General features: G+C 43.7%; 1 protein-coding gene across 12 annotated transcripts in view; it reads left to right on the top strand.

Annotated features, from left to right (window-relative positions):
* THSD4 (thrombospondin type 1 domain containing 4) overlaps positions 1-17,368 on the top strand; it is an 874,264-nt gene that overhangs the window by 385,425 nt on the left and 471,471 nt on the right. For all 12 annotated transcript variants that reach the window (XM_056572467.1, XM_056572461.1, XM_056572466.1 and 9 more), the window contains one exon: positions 11,139-11,241. In XM_056572467.1, coding sequence (XP_056428442.1) covers positions 11,139-11,241 — 103 coding nt within the window. The remainder of the gene's footprint in view (positions 1-11,138; positions 11,242-17,368) is intronic.

The following is a 17,368-nucleotide window of genomic DNA, read 5'->3' as shown; positions in this document are numbered from 1 at the left end:
ATTAAAAATGGCTAATTCTGGCCTACAGAGAGCTTCAATAGAGGTGTGGAACACTTTGCCTTGCTGTAATACGATATGGTGTGTGCTGACTTAGCGAAATAATACTGTTATTCAGTATGACATGCAGATTAGAGGCATTGCTATTAGAATCACTGTTGCTGAGCGGCACAATGACAGAGCCTTGTGGTGGCATCAGTATGAGGAGACCATATAGTGGCTGAATGACACAGCGTGGAGGTGGCAGCAGCATGAGGAGACCATATAGTGGCTGAAGGACCCAGCCTGGAGGTGGTAACAGCCTGATGAGACCATAGGGCCTCACAATTGAAAAGATTGAAGATATTTTTTAACATTTAAATTGAAAATTTCAAATAGATGAACCTAAAAAGTTTTATTTAATGTGCCAGCAGCATGAGGAGACCACATGGCGGTACAGTGACACAGCCTGGAGGTGGTGGAAGCATAAGTAGACCATATAGTGGCTGAATGACACAACCTGTAGTTGTCAGCAGCATGAGGAGACCATGCAGTGGCTGAATGACGCAGCATGGCAGAAGCATGAAGAGACCATATAGTTGCAGAATGAGACAGCCTGGAGGGGGCAGCAGCATGAGGAGAACATACGGTTGCAGAATGAGACAGCCTGGGGCTGGCATTAGCATGAGGAGAACATATGGTGGCAGTATGAGACAGCCTGGAGGTGGCATCAGCAGCATCCTGAAAGTGACCCGGTGACATAGTGGGGTGGTGGGTGGCAATAACCGTACCGGGTGACAAATGTGGGTGAAAAAAGGAGAACTTGGCATCAGATGTGTGGCATCAGGCGGTTGGCAGGATCAGAATAGTAGCTGAGGCAAGTAGGCAGAAGAAAACGGTCTCTTTTGTAAAAGTGTTAGTGTGCACAAGTAAGTATTGAGAATATGCATTACATAAAACGTAACTTTTAATAATTTTCTTAGGATAAGATATATGCACTCAAAATTTTTGGGGAAATCATACAAAAGGAAAGGTGTGCAAAAAACACCATGTGCCACCTACACCACCAAGTATTTATGTGGTTCAAAGACCTCTAAAAGGTGAAAGGGAACAACGTATGGTTCATTGTAACCGGTGGGGGGTAAAAACTTCCCCTATAAGGCTCTACTCTCGTATTATTAATTCCCTTCTTGGCAAGTGTTACTCACCCTAAAAAGGGTGGCCCCACACAGAAAACTCTCCCTATTTCCACTTAAAAACCCTGTGAAATGGTAGTATTTGTAGGTGGAAATAGAGAGAGGTTCCTGTGTGGGGCTGCCCTTTTTAGGGCACGTAACACTTGCCAAGAAGGGAATTAATAATGGAAGACTAGGGCCTTACAGGGGAAGTTTTTACCCCCTCCGGTTACAATGGACCATACGTTGTTCCCTTTCACCTTTTAGAGGTCTTTGCATCATATCAATACTTGGTGGTGTAGGTGGCACATGGTGTTTTTTGCACACCTTTCCTTTTGCTTGATTTAAAAAAAATGTTGGGTACATATATTTTATCCTAAGAAAAGTTGAGTTTTAGCTAATGCATGTCCTCAATACTTGTGGTCTGATGCAGAGGAATGTCTGTGACTAGGGAGCAGCACCTTAAATATGTTTTGCACTATCCATATTTGTGAAGTGTTGGTTGTTACGTTATGCGATCTGTTCGCACACGCTGGCAGTGAGCGCAGGGCCCCGTTACCTGCTGTTGCCGGCGGGGCTGGGACTTGCATGTGAGCCCCAGTACGTCACTCACCTGGTGCTTCTCCTGCCCCAGCCTCTGTGCCTCTGCTCCGGCGCACGTGTCCCCGACCCCTAGGGCGCGCGCGCCGGAGCTTTAAAGGGCCAGTGCGCTCATTAGTGTAATTCACCTGTGGCTCATTGATATATTCCTCCACCCTCCTCACTTTCCTGCCGGATCTTTGTTGCCTTGTGCCTGAGGGAAAGCATTCCTGAGAGTTTCCTTACGTGTATCTGATCCTTTGCTCTGTGACTTGACCTTGCTCCTCTGCCGCCTGCCTACTGACCTCCTGCTACGTCCTGACTATGCTACTTTGCCACCTGCCTTGACCTTCTGCTATCCTGACTAGGAGCTGCCTTATGCCTCCTGTGCCTCGCATCTCCTCAGCTGCCTGTGTGGTCGAGCCGTGCCAGGGGTAGCGACCTGGGTGCCACCTGCTGCAGCAAGTCCATCGCGCTTTGCGGCGGGCTCTGGTGAAAACCAGCAGCACCTTAGACTCCACTCCCTGGTATGGTCCGAGTCATCTGCCACACAGGTCCAGCGGATCCACATCCATCGGAGTTCCTGTCTTCTGAAACGTGAGTGTTACATTGGTGTGGCACCATGGTCAATCTACTCTGATGCATCAGGCATTGGTGGGTGGAAATCCTGGCTGATCCATGCCTGATTCATCTTCACAAAGGTCAGTCTCTCCACATTTTTCGTGGACAGACAAGTTCTCCTTGGGGTTACTATGGCCCCCGCCGCACTAAACACCTGCTCGGATGGCACACTACTGGCCGCTAGTTGCGGCCACAACTCAAGTTTGGCTGCCCAGAAGTCCAGCAGATGTTCAAGGTGTATTGGCAAGGTATGCCACCACCTGCTGGTTCAGGTCCTGCTCCAGGTCTACCTGCTGATGATGAGTTGCTTCACTATGCAGGTGAACAAAGCTATTCAGGCTACTGCTTATGGAGCTGGTACTGCTCCTGCCACCCCACTCTTATCCAGCAGCCATGGCAGTGGAATGTGGGCCCCTTAGTCAGACCTGCGAGAGGATGGACGATGGCGCAGATAGGCATCGGCCAACTGACTACTGTCTCTGTAGTAGGTCAGTTTGTCTTCCTTCTCAGTGGGTGTAAAAAAGGCCCCCCTTTTGTGCCGGTAGCAAGAGTCCAATAAAGTGGAGAGCCAGAAGTCATCCCGCTGCCAAATGGTGAAAATTCAGCGGTCACTACGCAATCAAGTGAGCATGCATCGTGCCATTTGTGTAAGTGACTCGGAGGGACTCCCTGTCTCCATCTCCACTGCATACTGCCAAGGTGTGTCCGATTCCTCTGTCTCGTCTTCCTCAAAACCCACTAGCTCTCCTGCTGCTCCTGCTCCTCCACTACTGTCAGATGACTAGAAAAACCACACATCTCGCAAAACCTAAACTGTGCTCCACTGTGCCCCTCTCCCTCCTCCTCCAGTTCAGCCCACGGGGCTAATGTGGCCAAGAGATGAAGGCGCCACTTCACCAGTGCCCTGACCAGCCATCGTTTACAACACATTTTGTAGTAAATGAAGCACTGTAATGACGTTGTTCATCCCATAATCCTGGCGAATGACTAATAATGTGGCTTCCTCAAAGGGCCAGCGCAAACTGCAGGTGTCACATATGAGCTGCTACTGGTTGACATTGAAGTTACTCAGGGGAGTCCCCCTATTCATCTGGATCATTAAGAAATTGGTGATGGCTTTTATCTGTTTGTATAGTCGTTCCAACATATGGAGGGTGGAATTCCAACGTGTGGAAATGTCGCAAATCAGACTATGTTGGGGGATACCGTTCTGACGCTGCAGCTCAAGGAGGGTGTGCTTTGCGGTGTACGAGTGGCTGAAGTGCATGCAAAGTTTCCTTCCCATTGTTAGGATGTCTTGCAGATGGGGGGAACACTTCAGGAACCGCTTGACAACCAGATTGAACATGTGTGCCATGCAGGGCGCATGGCTCAGGCTTCCTGGTCACAGCTTTGCTGTGGGGTTTTGAGACTTGTCTGTGGAGGGGAGGCTGAGGGTATGTGGAGGATGAAGAGTCGGAGTCGCACACTGTCACAGGACCAACGGCCTGAGAGTGTGGAGGTGGAAGTGGTGTGACCTCCAAGTTGCTGTTGTGGCTGAGCAGGAACCACATTCACCCAGTGAGCCGTAAAGGACATGTATTGTCCCTGACCGTAGCTACAGCTCCACACGTTGGTGCTGCCGTACACTTTGGTACACACTGACAGGCTTAACAGGCCCACCTTCTGTTCCACAAAATTGTGCAGGGCTGGTACTCCCTCCTTCGCGAAGAAATGATGGCTTGGGACGCTCCACCTCGGCTCGGCACAAGCCATCAGTTCTCTGAAAGGTGCAAAGTCCCGCACTTGAAAAGGGAGGGACTTCAGCACCAGCAATTTGGAAAGGAGGACATTCAGCTTCTGTGCCGTTGGATGAGTGGGCGCATACTGTTGTCTCTTGGACATGGCTTTGCTGATGGATTGCTGACGGAATGGCTGACTCGAAGTAGGAGGAGCAGGAGCTTTCGGAGCAACAGAAGATGGGTATGACACACAGCCTTGGCTGGTGGAAACAGGGAGCAGTGTGCCACTGGGTGATGCAACAGGCTGGACCACCACATCGGAGCCACGGTTCTCCCAGGTCGCTTTATGGTGACGCAGGGCTGTGGTGCCAACATTGGGACCTGGCCACGCTTCACCTTCTGCCAACACATCTTGCATGTTGCCAGATTAACATCCTCCGGTTGCTTGATGAAAAACTGCCACACCGCCAAGTAGCAGATTGGGGTACTTAGGCAAATAACTCTAGACCCCTTCCTCAGCTACTGAGGAAGGCGTCTAGAGTTATTTGCCTGAGAACCCAGAAAACGCGTTCTAGCCTATGACCACATAGAACCCACTGTAACCCGACAGTGTGTACTAGCTGCTGTGAGTCCGTAATTTATACAATTTGTTATTGTCATCTACCTCCTTCAATCCATCCACTTGGAGATGCGCTTGCTGTGAGATCTTCCTTGCCGTCCTGTCTCTCTGCTGCCAACAGAGATCCTGCAACCCATCTTCCAAGATCCAATTCTGCGATCGCCTCCCTGGCTGACGTCAGACACCGCCGCCACGAGGAGTGTTACTGTGTGGCAAAACATTGGGTCTAGCGCAGTCTGGATCAGCCACATTCAGCGCCTGCCAGCGCTTACTAATCAGCAGGAGCATTGCATGGACTTAAACATCACAGCACGATACCATCACCAGGAACGGGTAATATTTAATCACTACTGCAATAACTTTTATGGACATTCAACCAACATTATTTCACCATACACAGACTGTTTAGTATCCGGACGTCCAGTAGCTGAATTTAGTAATTCACTGTATGTTTTATACAGTAAATTTTTTACATTTATTTTGTCATTGCATATTTTATATGTTAGATTTGTCATTTATTTTTCCTCCCACAAGGGCCCTGTGTGAGGAATATAAGCAATTAAAATCTTTTTTTTTTTTTTTTTAACTACTATCCTGAGGTTTGGGCTATTTTTGCACAACATATTTAGATTATTTCATCACTTTGGGTATAAGTGATTGCCCCGATACCTCGGACAGTAGTAAATTGTGAGCTGCACCAACCCCTTATTTATTTTTTCTAGTGTTTAACCTCTTCAGGACACAGGGCGTATGGATACGCATTCCGAGTCCTTAAGGATCGAGGGCGCATCCATACGCCCGTGGGAAATCCGGTCCCCACCGCTAGCCGGTTGGGGACCGAAGCCAGATGCCTGCTGAAATCATTCAGCAGGCACCCTGGCACATCGCCCATGGGATCCTGAGACCCCCCCATGTCAGCGATCGGAGAAAATCGCATGTCAATTCAGACATGCGATTTTCTCCAATTCCGGGCTGATCGGGTCTCTGGTGACCCGATCACCCGGAAAAATAGGGCTGATCGGAGCTGTCAGCAACAGCCACGATCAGCCTAAAGGATAGGAGCGAGGTCGCAAAGCTGTGATCTCCTCCTATCCCCTGCCATTACTCAGAATGGCAGCACAGGACAGGGGGTTGCCATGGCAACCCCCGTTCTGCCCACCCCTGGATGTCGAGGGGCTCTGGGAAGAAGATGGAGGCCGTACCTGCAGGAGAAGATACCTGGAATCTTCGCTGGAGCCTGCTGGATCTTTGCTCAGGTAGGGAATCGACAGTGGGGGTGGGGGGGGGAATTGAAAGTGAAAGTAAATCGATCTTTACTGTGGCAACCACTAGGGGGGCCAAACTGCAACTCCCAGCATGCCCAGACAGCCAAAGGCTGTTTGGACATGCTGGGTGTTGTAGTTTTGCAACATCTGGAGGGTCACGGTTTGGAGACCACTGTTACAGTGGTGCCCAAACAGTAGCCCTCCAGATGTTGCAAACTACAACTCTCAGCATGCCTCGACTGCCCAGGCATGCTGGGAGTTGTAGTTCTGTAACATCTGTCCCTTCAGATTTAGCAATTTTCATGACATTTTTGAAGATTGCTGCTCTACTTTGAAGCCCTCTAATTTTTTCAAAAAGCAAAAGTATGTCCATTTTATGATGCCAACATAAAGTGGACATATTGTATTTGTGAAGAAAAATTAAATTTATTTGGAATATCCATTTTCCTTACAATTAGAGAGCTTCAAAGTTAGAAAAATGCAAAATTTTCATGAAATTTTGGGATTTTTCACCAAAAAAGGATGCAATGAACGCCAAAAATCAGAATATTCGGTAAAAGCGTTTTCGCGTTATTAATTCGTAAAGTGACGGAGGTCATAATTGCGAAAAAGGGCTCAGTCCTTAAGGTGAAAAAGGGCTGCGTCCTTAAGGGGTTAAAACAGTATTAGTCTAAAACACCAGCAGATGTGTACTTTTGGCTGGCCTTTCATAGTATCTAGGCCCTTAAGACTTTAACAGGAACAAAATGGTACACCACTTAGATGTACGCACAGGTTACACTTAATAGAGGACAATACGCTTTTAGTGCTCTGCTCACCCTAACTGGGTGGCGACTATTAGATTTTCAGGTGTTGTACACACCAGTGCTGTAGCACACAGTCGCTGTGTACTACACCCAAAATTGCACATTCTCTCTCAATCTCACTCCCTTCCCTATCAGTGCTGTAAAAAAGCTTTTCTGTGCAATACACTGCTCTGTCCCTCTCTCTCTGCAATAGAATGCTGATGTGACTGGGAGGTAAATCGCTGCTTCAAAAATTATTTTCTGTGCAACACACAGCCCTGTCTGTCCCCCTCTCTCTCTCTGTAATAGAACGCTGATGTGACTGGCTGCAAGATGGCTGCCGATTATATAAGGCTTTGACATCACAGGGGTGGCTGGCTGCTGATAGGCTGCATGCTGCATGTGATTCAGGGTCATCCCGCCGATTCTTGTTCCCGCCTTCCCAGGATTCCTTACCCCATGTCCTCACATGTGGACCTGCCATTTTAGATGCCCAGCCACTGGAGTTTAATGAAGCGATTCGCGTGATCGAATCACAGCGATATTCGTATTCATTACGAATAAAATAGTTCCTGAAGTTCGTAACAAATATAAATTAATACAATGTTGTGAAGCCCTATTAGATGGCTTAGTGATTTGTTGCACACGTAAATGTGTTGCAAAACCATCTTCCAAATGACGAAAACAAGGAAAACCTGTATTGATGCTCTGTTTTTCCTTTGGTTGTGCGATGGGAATATTGAACACTTCCTATTCCACCACAGACTACAACTTACCGTATTTTTCGCCCTATAGGACGCACTGGCATATAAAAACTTTAATGCCCAGGGGGGAACGGGGTTAAATAGACCAAGAAAAACCTCCAAACCCCAGTCACCGGAGTGACGGGGTAAAAAACCCCTATTGAAAATTCCCTACCTAACTATAGTATATAAAACTTCACTTTTATTTCACTATTATTAAAAAGTGACAGATTGATTACATTTTATTTGCAGCACTTTCCCCAATCGACAGTGGTCTGCAGCCACTGTCAAGTACATATTACTGTGAACTCCAGATAGGAGAAGTTACACTAGTTGAGGGAATAGCCTGCTAATTTTATTCACTACAGGGGACTTTTTAATAATAGTGAAATAAAAGTGAAGTTTTATATACTATAGTTAGGTAGGGAATTGCAGGGGACCTAAGTGGCATCACTTATATAGTTAGGTACGGTATTGCAGGGGACCTAAGTGGCATCACACTCTATGCAGCTTGTTGGGGGCACCATCTTTAAAGGAACTACTATCCTAAATTAACGACTTAAATTAATGCTTTAAAGGGGTACTCCCGTGGAAAACGTTTTTTTTTTTTAAATCAACTAGTGCCAGAAAGTTAAACAGATTTGTAAATCAATACAATAAAAAAAAGTAGCGTGCACTCACCGCGGGTAAACAGCTGCAGGCCCGAGGTCCGGGATCACCGCGGCATAGACGAAGACGGTAAGGGGCGCTCAGAGGGGCCCTCTGAGCTCCCCTTACCGTCTTCGTCTATGCCGCGGTGATCCCGGACCTCGGGCCTGCAGCTGTTTACGCGCGGTGAGTGCACGCTACTTTTTTTATTGTATTGTTTGATACTTTATCTAGTAAGTGCACCCCGCAGGTGCTGCGTTGTTATTTATCGGGTCCGGAGGCTGCCTGTGTATACCAGTGGTATCGTATATCTGCATGCTTAAGCTGTACAGTGTGCTCTCTCCTTCTCTAGTGGCTTAAGATTTGTAAATCACTTCTATTAAAAAATCTTAATCCTTCCAGTACTTTTTAGGGGCTGTATACTAAAGAGAAATCCAAAAAAGAAATGCATTTCCTCTGATGTCATGACCACAGTGCTCTCTGCTGACCTCTGCTGTCCATTTTAGGGACTGTCCTGAGCAGCATATGTTTGCTATGTGGATTTTCTCCTTCTCTGTACAGTTCCTAAAATGGACAGCAGAGGTCAGCAGAGAGCACTGTGGTCATGACATCAGAGGAAATGCATTTCTTATTTTTTTTAGATTTTTTAATAGAAGTAATTTGCAAATCTGTTTAACTTTCTGGCACCAGTGAATTTAAATTTTTTTTCCACGGGAGTACCCCTTTAAGGTCCAGTACCTGCTGATATTTTTATTCATATTATATTTTATCTTATACAGTAACAAAATTTGCATACAAACTTCATTTTTATGTATTTTTTTCCTTTTCTATTTAAATGTGTGTAAGATCCACTTCTGTAAAAACTATTCACCGATTTTACTGTAGACCCACACTAATGTGCTTTTTTTTTCCTGTGGATATGTATTGAAGAGGTTGTCCCACCTTGCTACTTCCTGATTTTCTGGCTCCTCCTGCCTGGTTGCATCACCTAAAGGTGGTCAGAAAAGCCAAATGCTGAGGCATGGGACCTGCACCTATCTAAAAATCAAGGGTCCCCTTGCCCTGCCCAGCCTACTTGCTGGATCCTGAGCCTGAACCCCAAAACAGTTATGCAGACTGTTTTATGCACGTAGCACAAATTCCATAGATTTAAATGAACATTGCGTTAAAAGAATGGATATTCCATAAATGTCAAGATGAGTGACCCCTTTAACCCCTTAAGGACGCAGGACGTAAATGTACGTCCTGGTGAGCTGGTACTTAACGCACCAGGACGTACATTTACATCCTAAGCATAAATGCAAGCATTGGAGCGATGCCGGGATCATGAGCGGCAGGTCCCGGCTGCTGATCGCAGCCAGGGACCCGCTGGTAATGGCGGAAATCTGCAATCCCACGGATGTCCGCCATTAACCCCTCAGATGCCGTGATCAATACAGATCACGGCATCTGCAGCATTGCGGTCACTAAAATGGATGATCATATCGCCCGCAGCGCTGCCGCGGCAATCCGATCATCCGGCATGGCAGACGGAGGTCCCCTCACCTGCCTCCGCTGCCTTCCTGGCGTCTTCTGCTCTGATCCGCCTTCCCGCAGACCAGAGCAGAAGTTGACCGATAACACAGATCAGTGCTATGTCCTATGCATAGCACTGAACAGTATTAGCAGTCAAATGAAAATAAAAGTAAAAAAAGTAAAAATAATAAAATTAAAAAAATTTGAAAAACCCCCTCCCCCAATAAAAACATAAATTGTCCCATTTTCCCTATTTCACCCCCCAAAAATGTTTATAAAATATTTTATATATATATTTGGTATCGCCGTGTGCGTAAATATCTGAACTATTAAAATAAAATGTTAATGATACCGTACGGGGAACAGCGTGAACGTTAAAAAAAATGTCCAAAATTGCTGCTTTTTTATAACATTTTATTCCAAAAAAAAAAAATGGATTAAAAGTTTTATATAAGCAATATGGTATCAATAAAAAGTACAGATCACTGTGCAAAAAATGAGCCCTCATACCACCGCTTATACGGAAAAATGAAAAAGTTATAGGTCTTCAAAATAGGGGGATTTTAAACGTACTAATTTGGATAAAAAGTTGGCGATTTTTTTAAGCGCAAAAGTAATAGAAAAATATGTTATCATGGGTATCATTTTAATCGTATTGACCCGAAGAATAAAAAACACATGTCATTTTTACCATAAATTGTACGGCGTGAAAACAAAATCTTCCAAAATGAGCAACATTGCGGTTTTCTTTTTAATTTCCCCACACAAATTGTATTTTTTTGGTTGCGCCATACATTTTATGGTAAAGTGAGTGATGGCATTACAACGGACAACTGGTCACGCAAAAAACAAGCCCTCATACTACTCTGCGGATGAAAATATAAAGAAGTTATGATTTTTTTGAAGGCGAGGAGTCCTTAAGGGGTTAATATCAAATGTGAGTAAGCGGTGATGCATACAGCTTGGGTGGTAAATGATTTCTGGCCCAGTGAATGGGAACTAAGCAGTGTGGCAAACAGTGTATCCCTCATTGCTCGGTATATACAGGAGCAGGGACTCCTGTCTCTGACCTTGGTCTTTTAATTGTTATGATCTATAAGGATCCTTCCTGTAGATCAAAAATGTTATAGTATATCCTAGTAGACAATTATACAAAGTGTTTAGCCACATACAGTATCTGCATGTATCTTATTTTTTATTCCCCCCTATATGCTCCCAAATGATGCTATAATTGGACCTGTTCTTAACCACTTCTTTTTTGTAACATGACCATCAGAAGGTGGAGTTCAAATGGCTCTTTTAAAATCAGCTATTTTCAGGACCCATGTATGTTACAACCAAATTCTAAGTATAAATACGGTTTTATATTTTAACAAGTTGAGGATGTGTATATTATGTCACTGTTTAAAAATTCAGCATTATACAAAATCATTGTAGAAACAGTCATTAAGTCTGCATTATAAACTCTTGTCTGGTTGTTTGTTTTCACAGCTGTGTTCTGGTAACAACAGAGGCACAAGAGAAGTGCAGTGTGCATCCTACAACAACAAGCCATTTATGGGCCGATTGTATGAATGGGAACCATTTTCAGAAGGTGAGATCACTACAAATATTAGTATTAATGCAATGATTATCTTTAGATCAAACGCCTAAGCTTTACTATTTTATCTCAACAAAGCTTATGTTACCTGACAATATTCAGTGCTACAGAAAAGGTATATTTTTTGCCAAACTAGAAACATAGAATGTGAACGCAGACAAGATCTGTTAGGTCCATCTAGTCTGCCCAATAATCTGAATCCTATCAATAGTCCCTGGCCCTATCTTATATGAGGGATAGCCTTGTGCTTATCCCATGCATGCTTAACCCCTTAAGGACTCAGGGTTTTTCCGTTTTTCCGTTTTTACCTTTTAAAAATCATAACCCTTTCAATTTTCCATATTATGGCTTATTTTTTGCGTCACCAATTCTACTTTGCAGTGACATTAGTCATTCTACCCAAAAATGCACGGCGAAACGGAAAAAAAAATAATTGTGCGACAAAATCTAAGAAAAAATGCCATTTTGTAAATTTTGGGGGCTTCCGTTTCTACGCAGTGCATATTTCGGTAAAAATTACACCTTATCATTATTCTGTAGGTCCATACGATTAAAATGATATCCTACTTATATAGGTTTGATTTTGTCGCACTTCTGGAAAAAATCATAACTACATGCAGGAAAATTTATACGTTTAAAAATGTCATCTTCTGACCCCTATAATTTTTTGCGCCGTGATCTGAAGTTTTTATCGGTATGATTTTTGTTTTGATCTGACTTTTTGATCACTTTTTATTCATTTTTTAATGGTATAAAAAGTGACCAAAAATGCGCTTTTTTTGACTTTGGAATTTTTTTGCACGTACGCCATTGACCGTACTGTTTAATTAATGAAATATTTTTATAGTTCGGACATTTACGCACGCGGCGATACCACATATGTTTATTTTTATTTTTTTTTACACTGTTTTATTTTTTTTATGGGAAAAGGGGGGTGATTCAAACTTTTATTAGGGAAGGGGTTAAATGACCTTTATTAACACTTTTTTTTTTACATTTTTTTGCAGTGTTATAGGTCCCATAGGGGCCTATAACACTGCACACACTGATCTTTTACACAGATCACAGGCGTGTATTAACACGCCTATGATCAGTGTTATCGGCGCTTGACTGCTCCTGCCTGGATCTCAGGCACGGAGCAGTCATTCGCCGATCGGACACCGAGGAGGCAAGTAAGGGCCCTACCGGTGTCCTGTCAGCTGTTCGGGACGCCGCGATTACACCGGCGGTCCCGAACAGCCCGACTGAGCAGCCGGGTCACTTTCACTTTCGCATTAGAAGCGGCGGTCAGCTTTGACCGCCGCTTCTAAAGGGTTAATACCGCACATCGCCGCGATCGGCGATGTGTGGTATTAGCCGCGGGTCCCGGCCGTTGATGAGCGCCGGGACTGACGCGATATGATGCGGGATCGCGGCGCGATCCCGCTTCATATCGCGGGAGCCGGCGCAGGACGTAAATATACGTCCTGCGTCGTTAAGGGGTTAAACTCCTTCACTGTATTTGCAGCGACCACTTCTGCAGGAAGGCTGTTCCATGCATCCACTACTCTCTCAGTAAAGTAATACTTCCTGATATTACAGCTTAAAGGGGTACTCCTGTGGAAAACTTTTTTCTTTTAAATCAACTGGTGTCAGAAAGTTAAAAAATCTTAATCCTTCCAGTACTTATTAGCTGCTGAATACTACAGAGGAAATGATTTTCTTTTTGGAACACAGAGCTCTCTGCTGACATCATGAGCACAGTGCTCTCTGCTTACATCTCTGTCCATTTTAGGAACTGTCCAGAGCAGCATATGTTTTCTATGGGGATTTTCTCTTACTCTGGACAGTTCTTAAAATGGACAGAGATGTCAGCAGAGAGCACTGTGGTCAGACAGAAAGAAAATTCAAAAAGAAAAGAACTTCCTCTGGAACATGCAGAACCTGATAAGTACTGGAAGGGTTAAACATTTTAAATAGAAGTCATTTACATATCTGTTTAACTTTCTGGCACCAGTTGATTTAAAAAAAAAAAAAAAAATTTCCGTCGGAGTACACCTTTAAAGAAAATTATAGTAATATGGATCTTCTGAGCTAAGACATCATGTTCACAGTTCTGTACAATAAATCATCGGTTGCGTTTTTTTTTATTAACAATTATTGCTTAGACTGTCCTGAGCTATCATACGTACACTTATTATTTTACAGTCTGGTATTAAATGCTATACTATATTATAACATAATTCATGTTCTCCGAGTAAGCTGTTCTAAATCTGTAGAAATCAGCTTCCCAGGTTTATAAATTATTTGAGTTAGGCATCTACAATATATTAGAAGCAAATCGGAAATAAAAAAGTATATCCAAGTTTAAAGATGAAATAACCTTGTATCTAACATAATCAATGTTTAATGACTCTCTTCTTTGCCAACTATTGTGTTATTGTCCAAGGAAATCTCATTTTCTGTCCCCTCAGGGGCTTGAAAGTCAATTTTATATCAATTGGATTCATTCTCTCTTTATATCTAGTCCAAGGTTTAATGTCTTGCTGCTTCAGACAAACATTAGACGTTCTAATAAAACATAGAGTACTTGGAATATTATATGTAGCGCAGCGTAGCCAGGTTAGAATGATTAAAGTTGTAATGTGTATACTTGCAATATACTAACATGACAGCGCTATACTTCTTGCCATTTGGCCATATGGATAGGCTTATGTACACATACATGTATATATGAATTAAAAGTTTAAAAGGTTTAATTCCAAGTTTATGTTAGAAACTTATACAGCATGATTGTAATGTTGAAGAAAAATATTTACATACTCATTGTGCGTTTAGAATTAGAGATCTGGTAGGATATGTATAGCACAGTACAGTAATAACTGACAGTAACTTCCTGCAGTGTTGTGCTAAAATTTCCATATTACCTGCTTTTGCTTACATGAAAGTTGAATAAGTCTTTTTTGGGGGGGGGGGGGAAAGGAAAAATCTGATTTAAAAAAATTATTAAATACATTTTGACCAGCATCTGCTCCGCGAACTAGAGGTTTTGTTCACTTTCTGTTGCTTTACCAGTTTTATTTATATATATATATATATATATATATATATATATATATATATATAACGTAGAAAGCAGCAGCACTCAATTCCGTGGAAAAATGTGTGGCTTTATTCAACCAAACATACAGGAGGCGACGTTTCAGCTGTCTCACACAGCCTTTGTCAAGCCTCTCAAGGCTTGACAAAGGCTGTGTGAGACAGCTAAAACGTCGCCTCCTGTATGTTTGGTTGAATAAAGCCACACATTTTTCCACGGAATTGAGTGCTGCTGCTTTCTACGTTGGATTTACTGGACCTGTGACCGGGTTTACCTGCAGCACCAGCATACACTTAACAGTGCTGCCCACCTTTCTATAATCTATATATATATATATATATATATATATATATATATATATATATATATATATATAGATTTTTTTTTTATAAAATTGAGTGAAATAAAAAATTGAAATGTGGTTTTAGAGAAACATAAACCCATTACACATGAGTGAATTCTTACTATGATAAACTTGTCTTTATTGGTTTCTAGATTTTGTATGTAGTCGCTATCATTTCCCCAAATAAATTGTACAAAGGAATATCATGGTGCATTCACACCACGTTCCAGAGATCCAGCTGCTGGATCCCGCTTGGAAATTTCAAAACCGGGCGCTCGCAGTCTGGTCTGGCTGGGATACAGGAGGGCCCCGTTTTGAAATTTTCCAGCCGGATCTGGCAGTGGAATCTCTGAAACTAAAAGACTTTGTAATGTACAGTGAAATCTCCCTTAGTGGACACCTCCCAAGAGTGGACAGTTTTTAATTCCCCGGTAGAGTCCCATAAGACTTAATGTATTTGCTCCCTCTGAATAGTGGACATTCCTAATAGCGGTCGTGGACACACCCAATAGGGGACAAAACGCTCCCATTAGGGGATAAAACATTCCTGATAGGGGACAGTAGGAGACAAAACACTTCCATTAGGGGACAAAACACCCACAATAGCGGATAAGCAAGCTCATGTGTCGGCCCTACCTTGTACACAGGGCCGCCGTCAGAGGGTACAGCCAATACCCAAGTAAGGGTCCCAGGGTCCTGCTGCACCTCCCTGCAGAAGCCCCAGCACAGAACTAGAAGACCAATGTTTAAACAGTGGTCTCCTGCTTCTTTCCTTACACCAGCCAAATCATTTATCTTCCTCCTTCCCTGATCCCCCCTGTGCCACTATATTCATCTGTGCCAAATCATTCCCTTTATTTTACCCACTGTGCCACATCATTTTCTCTTGATCCCCCCCTGTGCTATTTAATTCCCCCTTTATAGCCCTCTTTGCAAATCCATCATCCCCTCTTTACCATCTCCTGTGCCATTTTATTCTCCCTTTATCCCCCTGTGTCACTTCATAAAGAGAGGGATGAATTTACACAGATGGTAATAATGGAAGAATGAAATGGCACAGGGAGGGGGGTGGGGTCAGGGGGAAATGACATGGCACAGGGGAGGGGGGGATAATTCTGCACAATGCATGGGGGAATAAGTTGGTACAGGGTATAAAAGGGATGATGAAATGATAGATGGGGGGGAGATTAAACAACATTGGGAGATTGTACTGTAATATTGCTTTCAGGGACAGTTCTTCCTATAGGGCGAAGTAGGCCATTGCCAATAGCGCACTTTTGGGGGAGGAACACTTCCGTCGTGTCAGCAAACTAAAGCTTCATTCACTCACTTAGTGATTTGCATCACCGAGCGATTTGTATCAGCACTATTAAGCCCCCCCTGCGGTGGCAGTGCGGCGCCCCTGTCACACTGGCAGTACACTAAGAGATCTAACGTGGCCTCCCACTGCTCATAGCATCCAATGATAGCGCCCCCATCTCTTCCCTCCGCCGCTTCTTATGTTGTAGACAGCACGCAGAGCACCCCTGTCCCCAAAGCAAACACTGTCCCCCCCCCCACCTCATGATATTGGAGGAGTGCGGCAGGCAGCACTCCACCAACTTTAACCTATGCCCCTCCAGCCAGTCTCCCCTCCCCCCCTCATCACTCTGGAGGAGCACTGCCTGTGCGGCCCTGAGATGTCTCTGCTTACAGCTGCAACTGCCGAGTGGCCATACCTCGCTGGGGGGTGAAGACATGGAGGCTGGAGAGGAGTCTGGAGAGGAGTCGGCCTCTGGCCTCTGTGCATCCCCAGCACCTCATCAGCAGCAGGCTGCGACACTGATTTGGATTCAATGCTGATGGTGGCTCATGTAAGGATGATGAGGAGATCAAGGATGGGGGGTGTATGTATATTAAATGTTTATATGCATGATGTGTGTATGCATGGTGTGTGTGTGGGTATGTATGATGTATATTTATGTAGGCATGATGTGTGTATGTTTGAATGATGTATGTATGATGTATTTATGTATGAGGTGCGCATGTATGTATGATGTGTGTATGTATGATGTGTGTGTGTATGTATGGTGTGTGTGTTTTGATGTGTGTGTGTGTGTATGTATGATGTGTATGTATGTAGGCATGATGTATGTATGAATGATGTATGTATGATGTGTGTATGTATGATGTGCGCATGTATGATGTGGCACTGACTACAAAGTTAAGACTCTAAAACTTAGCTTTTAATAACATTCTTTAAAATCATGTATCAAAAAACTCATATTAAAAAGGGAAAAATGCAGAAAATGGTTATATTCATTATTACATACTTCTGTACTCAGCCGCCATCTTGATATCTAGTAGCTCCCAGAATCTTTGCCATAGATTAACGTGCATCCAGGCTCACTCTTACTGATACTGTATTTAAGCTTCAGTATTTAGGCCCATTCATAAAGTAAGCTTTGTTCACAGTCTCTATTAAGCTCTACGAAATAACAGGCCGTCCATTTTTTTCATACAGCACAGAAAAATATTTCTAGTGAGCCTGGATGCAAGTGAATCTATGGCAAGTATTCTGTTTATGGAGACAATACACATGACAATTTTGGGACATTGATCTTGAAAATTGGATCAAGCCTGGACAATAGCGCATATATGGTGAGTGTGAACAGGGAGCTACTAGATATTGTGGCTATCAAGATGGCGGCTGAATACAG

Source organism: Hyla sarda, chromosome 4 (assembly GCF_029499605.1).
Source record: "Hyla sarda isolate aHylSar1 chromosome 4, aHylSar1.hap1, whole genome shotgun sequence".
Classification (NCBI taxonomy): Eukaryota; Metazoa; Chordata; class Amphibia; order Anura; family Hylidae; genus Hyla; species Hyla sarda.
The sequence above is the reverse complement of the archived record's forward strand: the minus strand, read 5'-3'. Positions and strand labels throughout refer to the sequence as shown.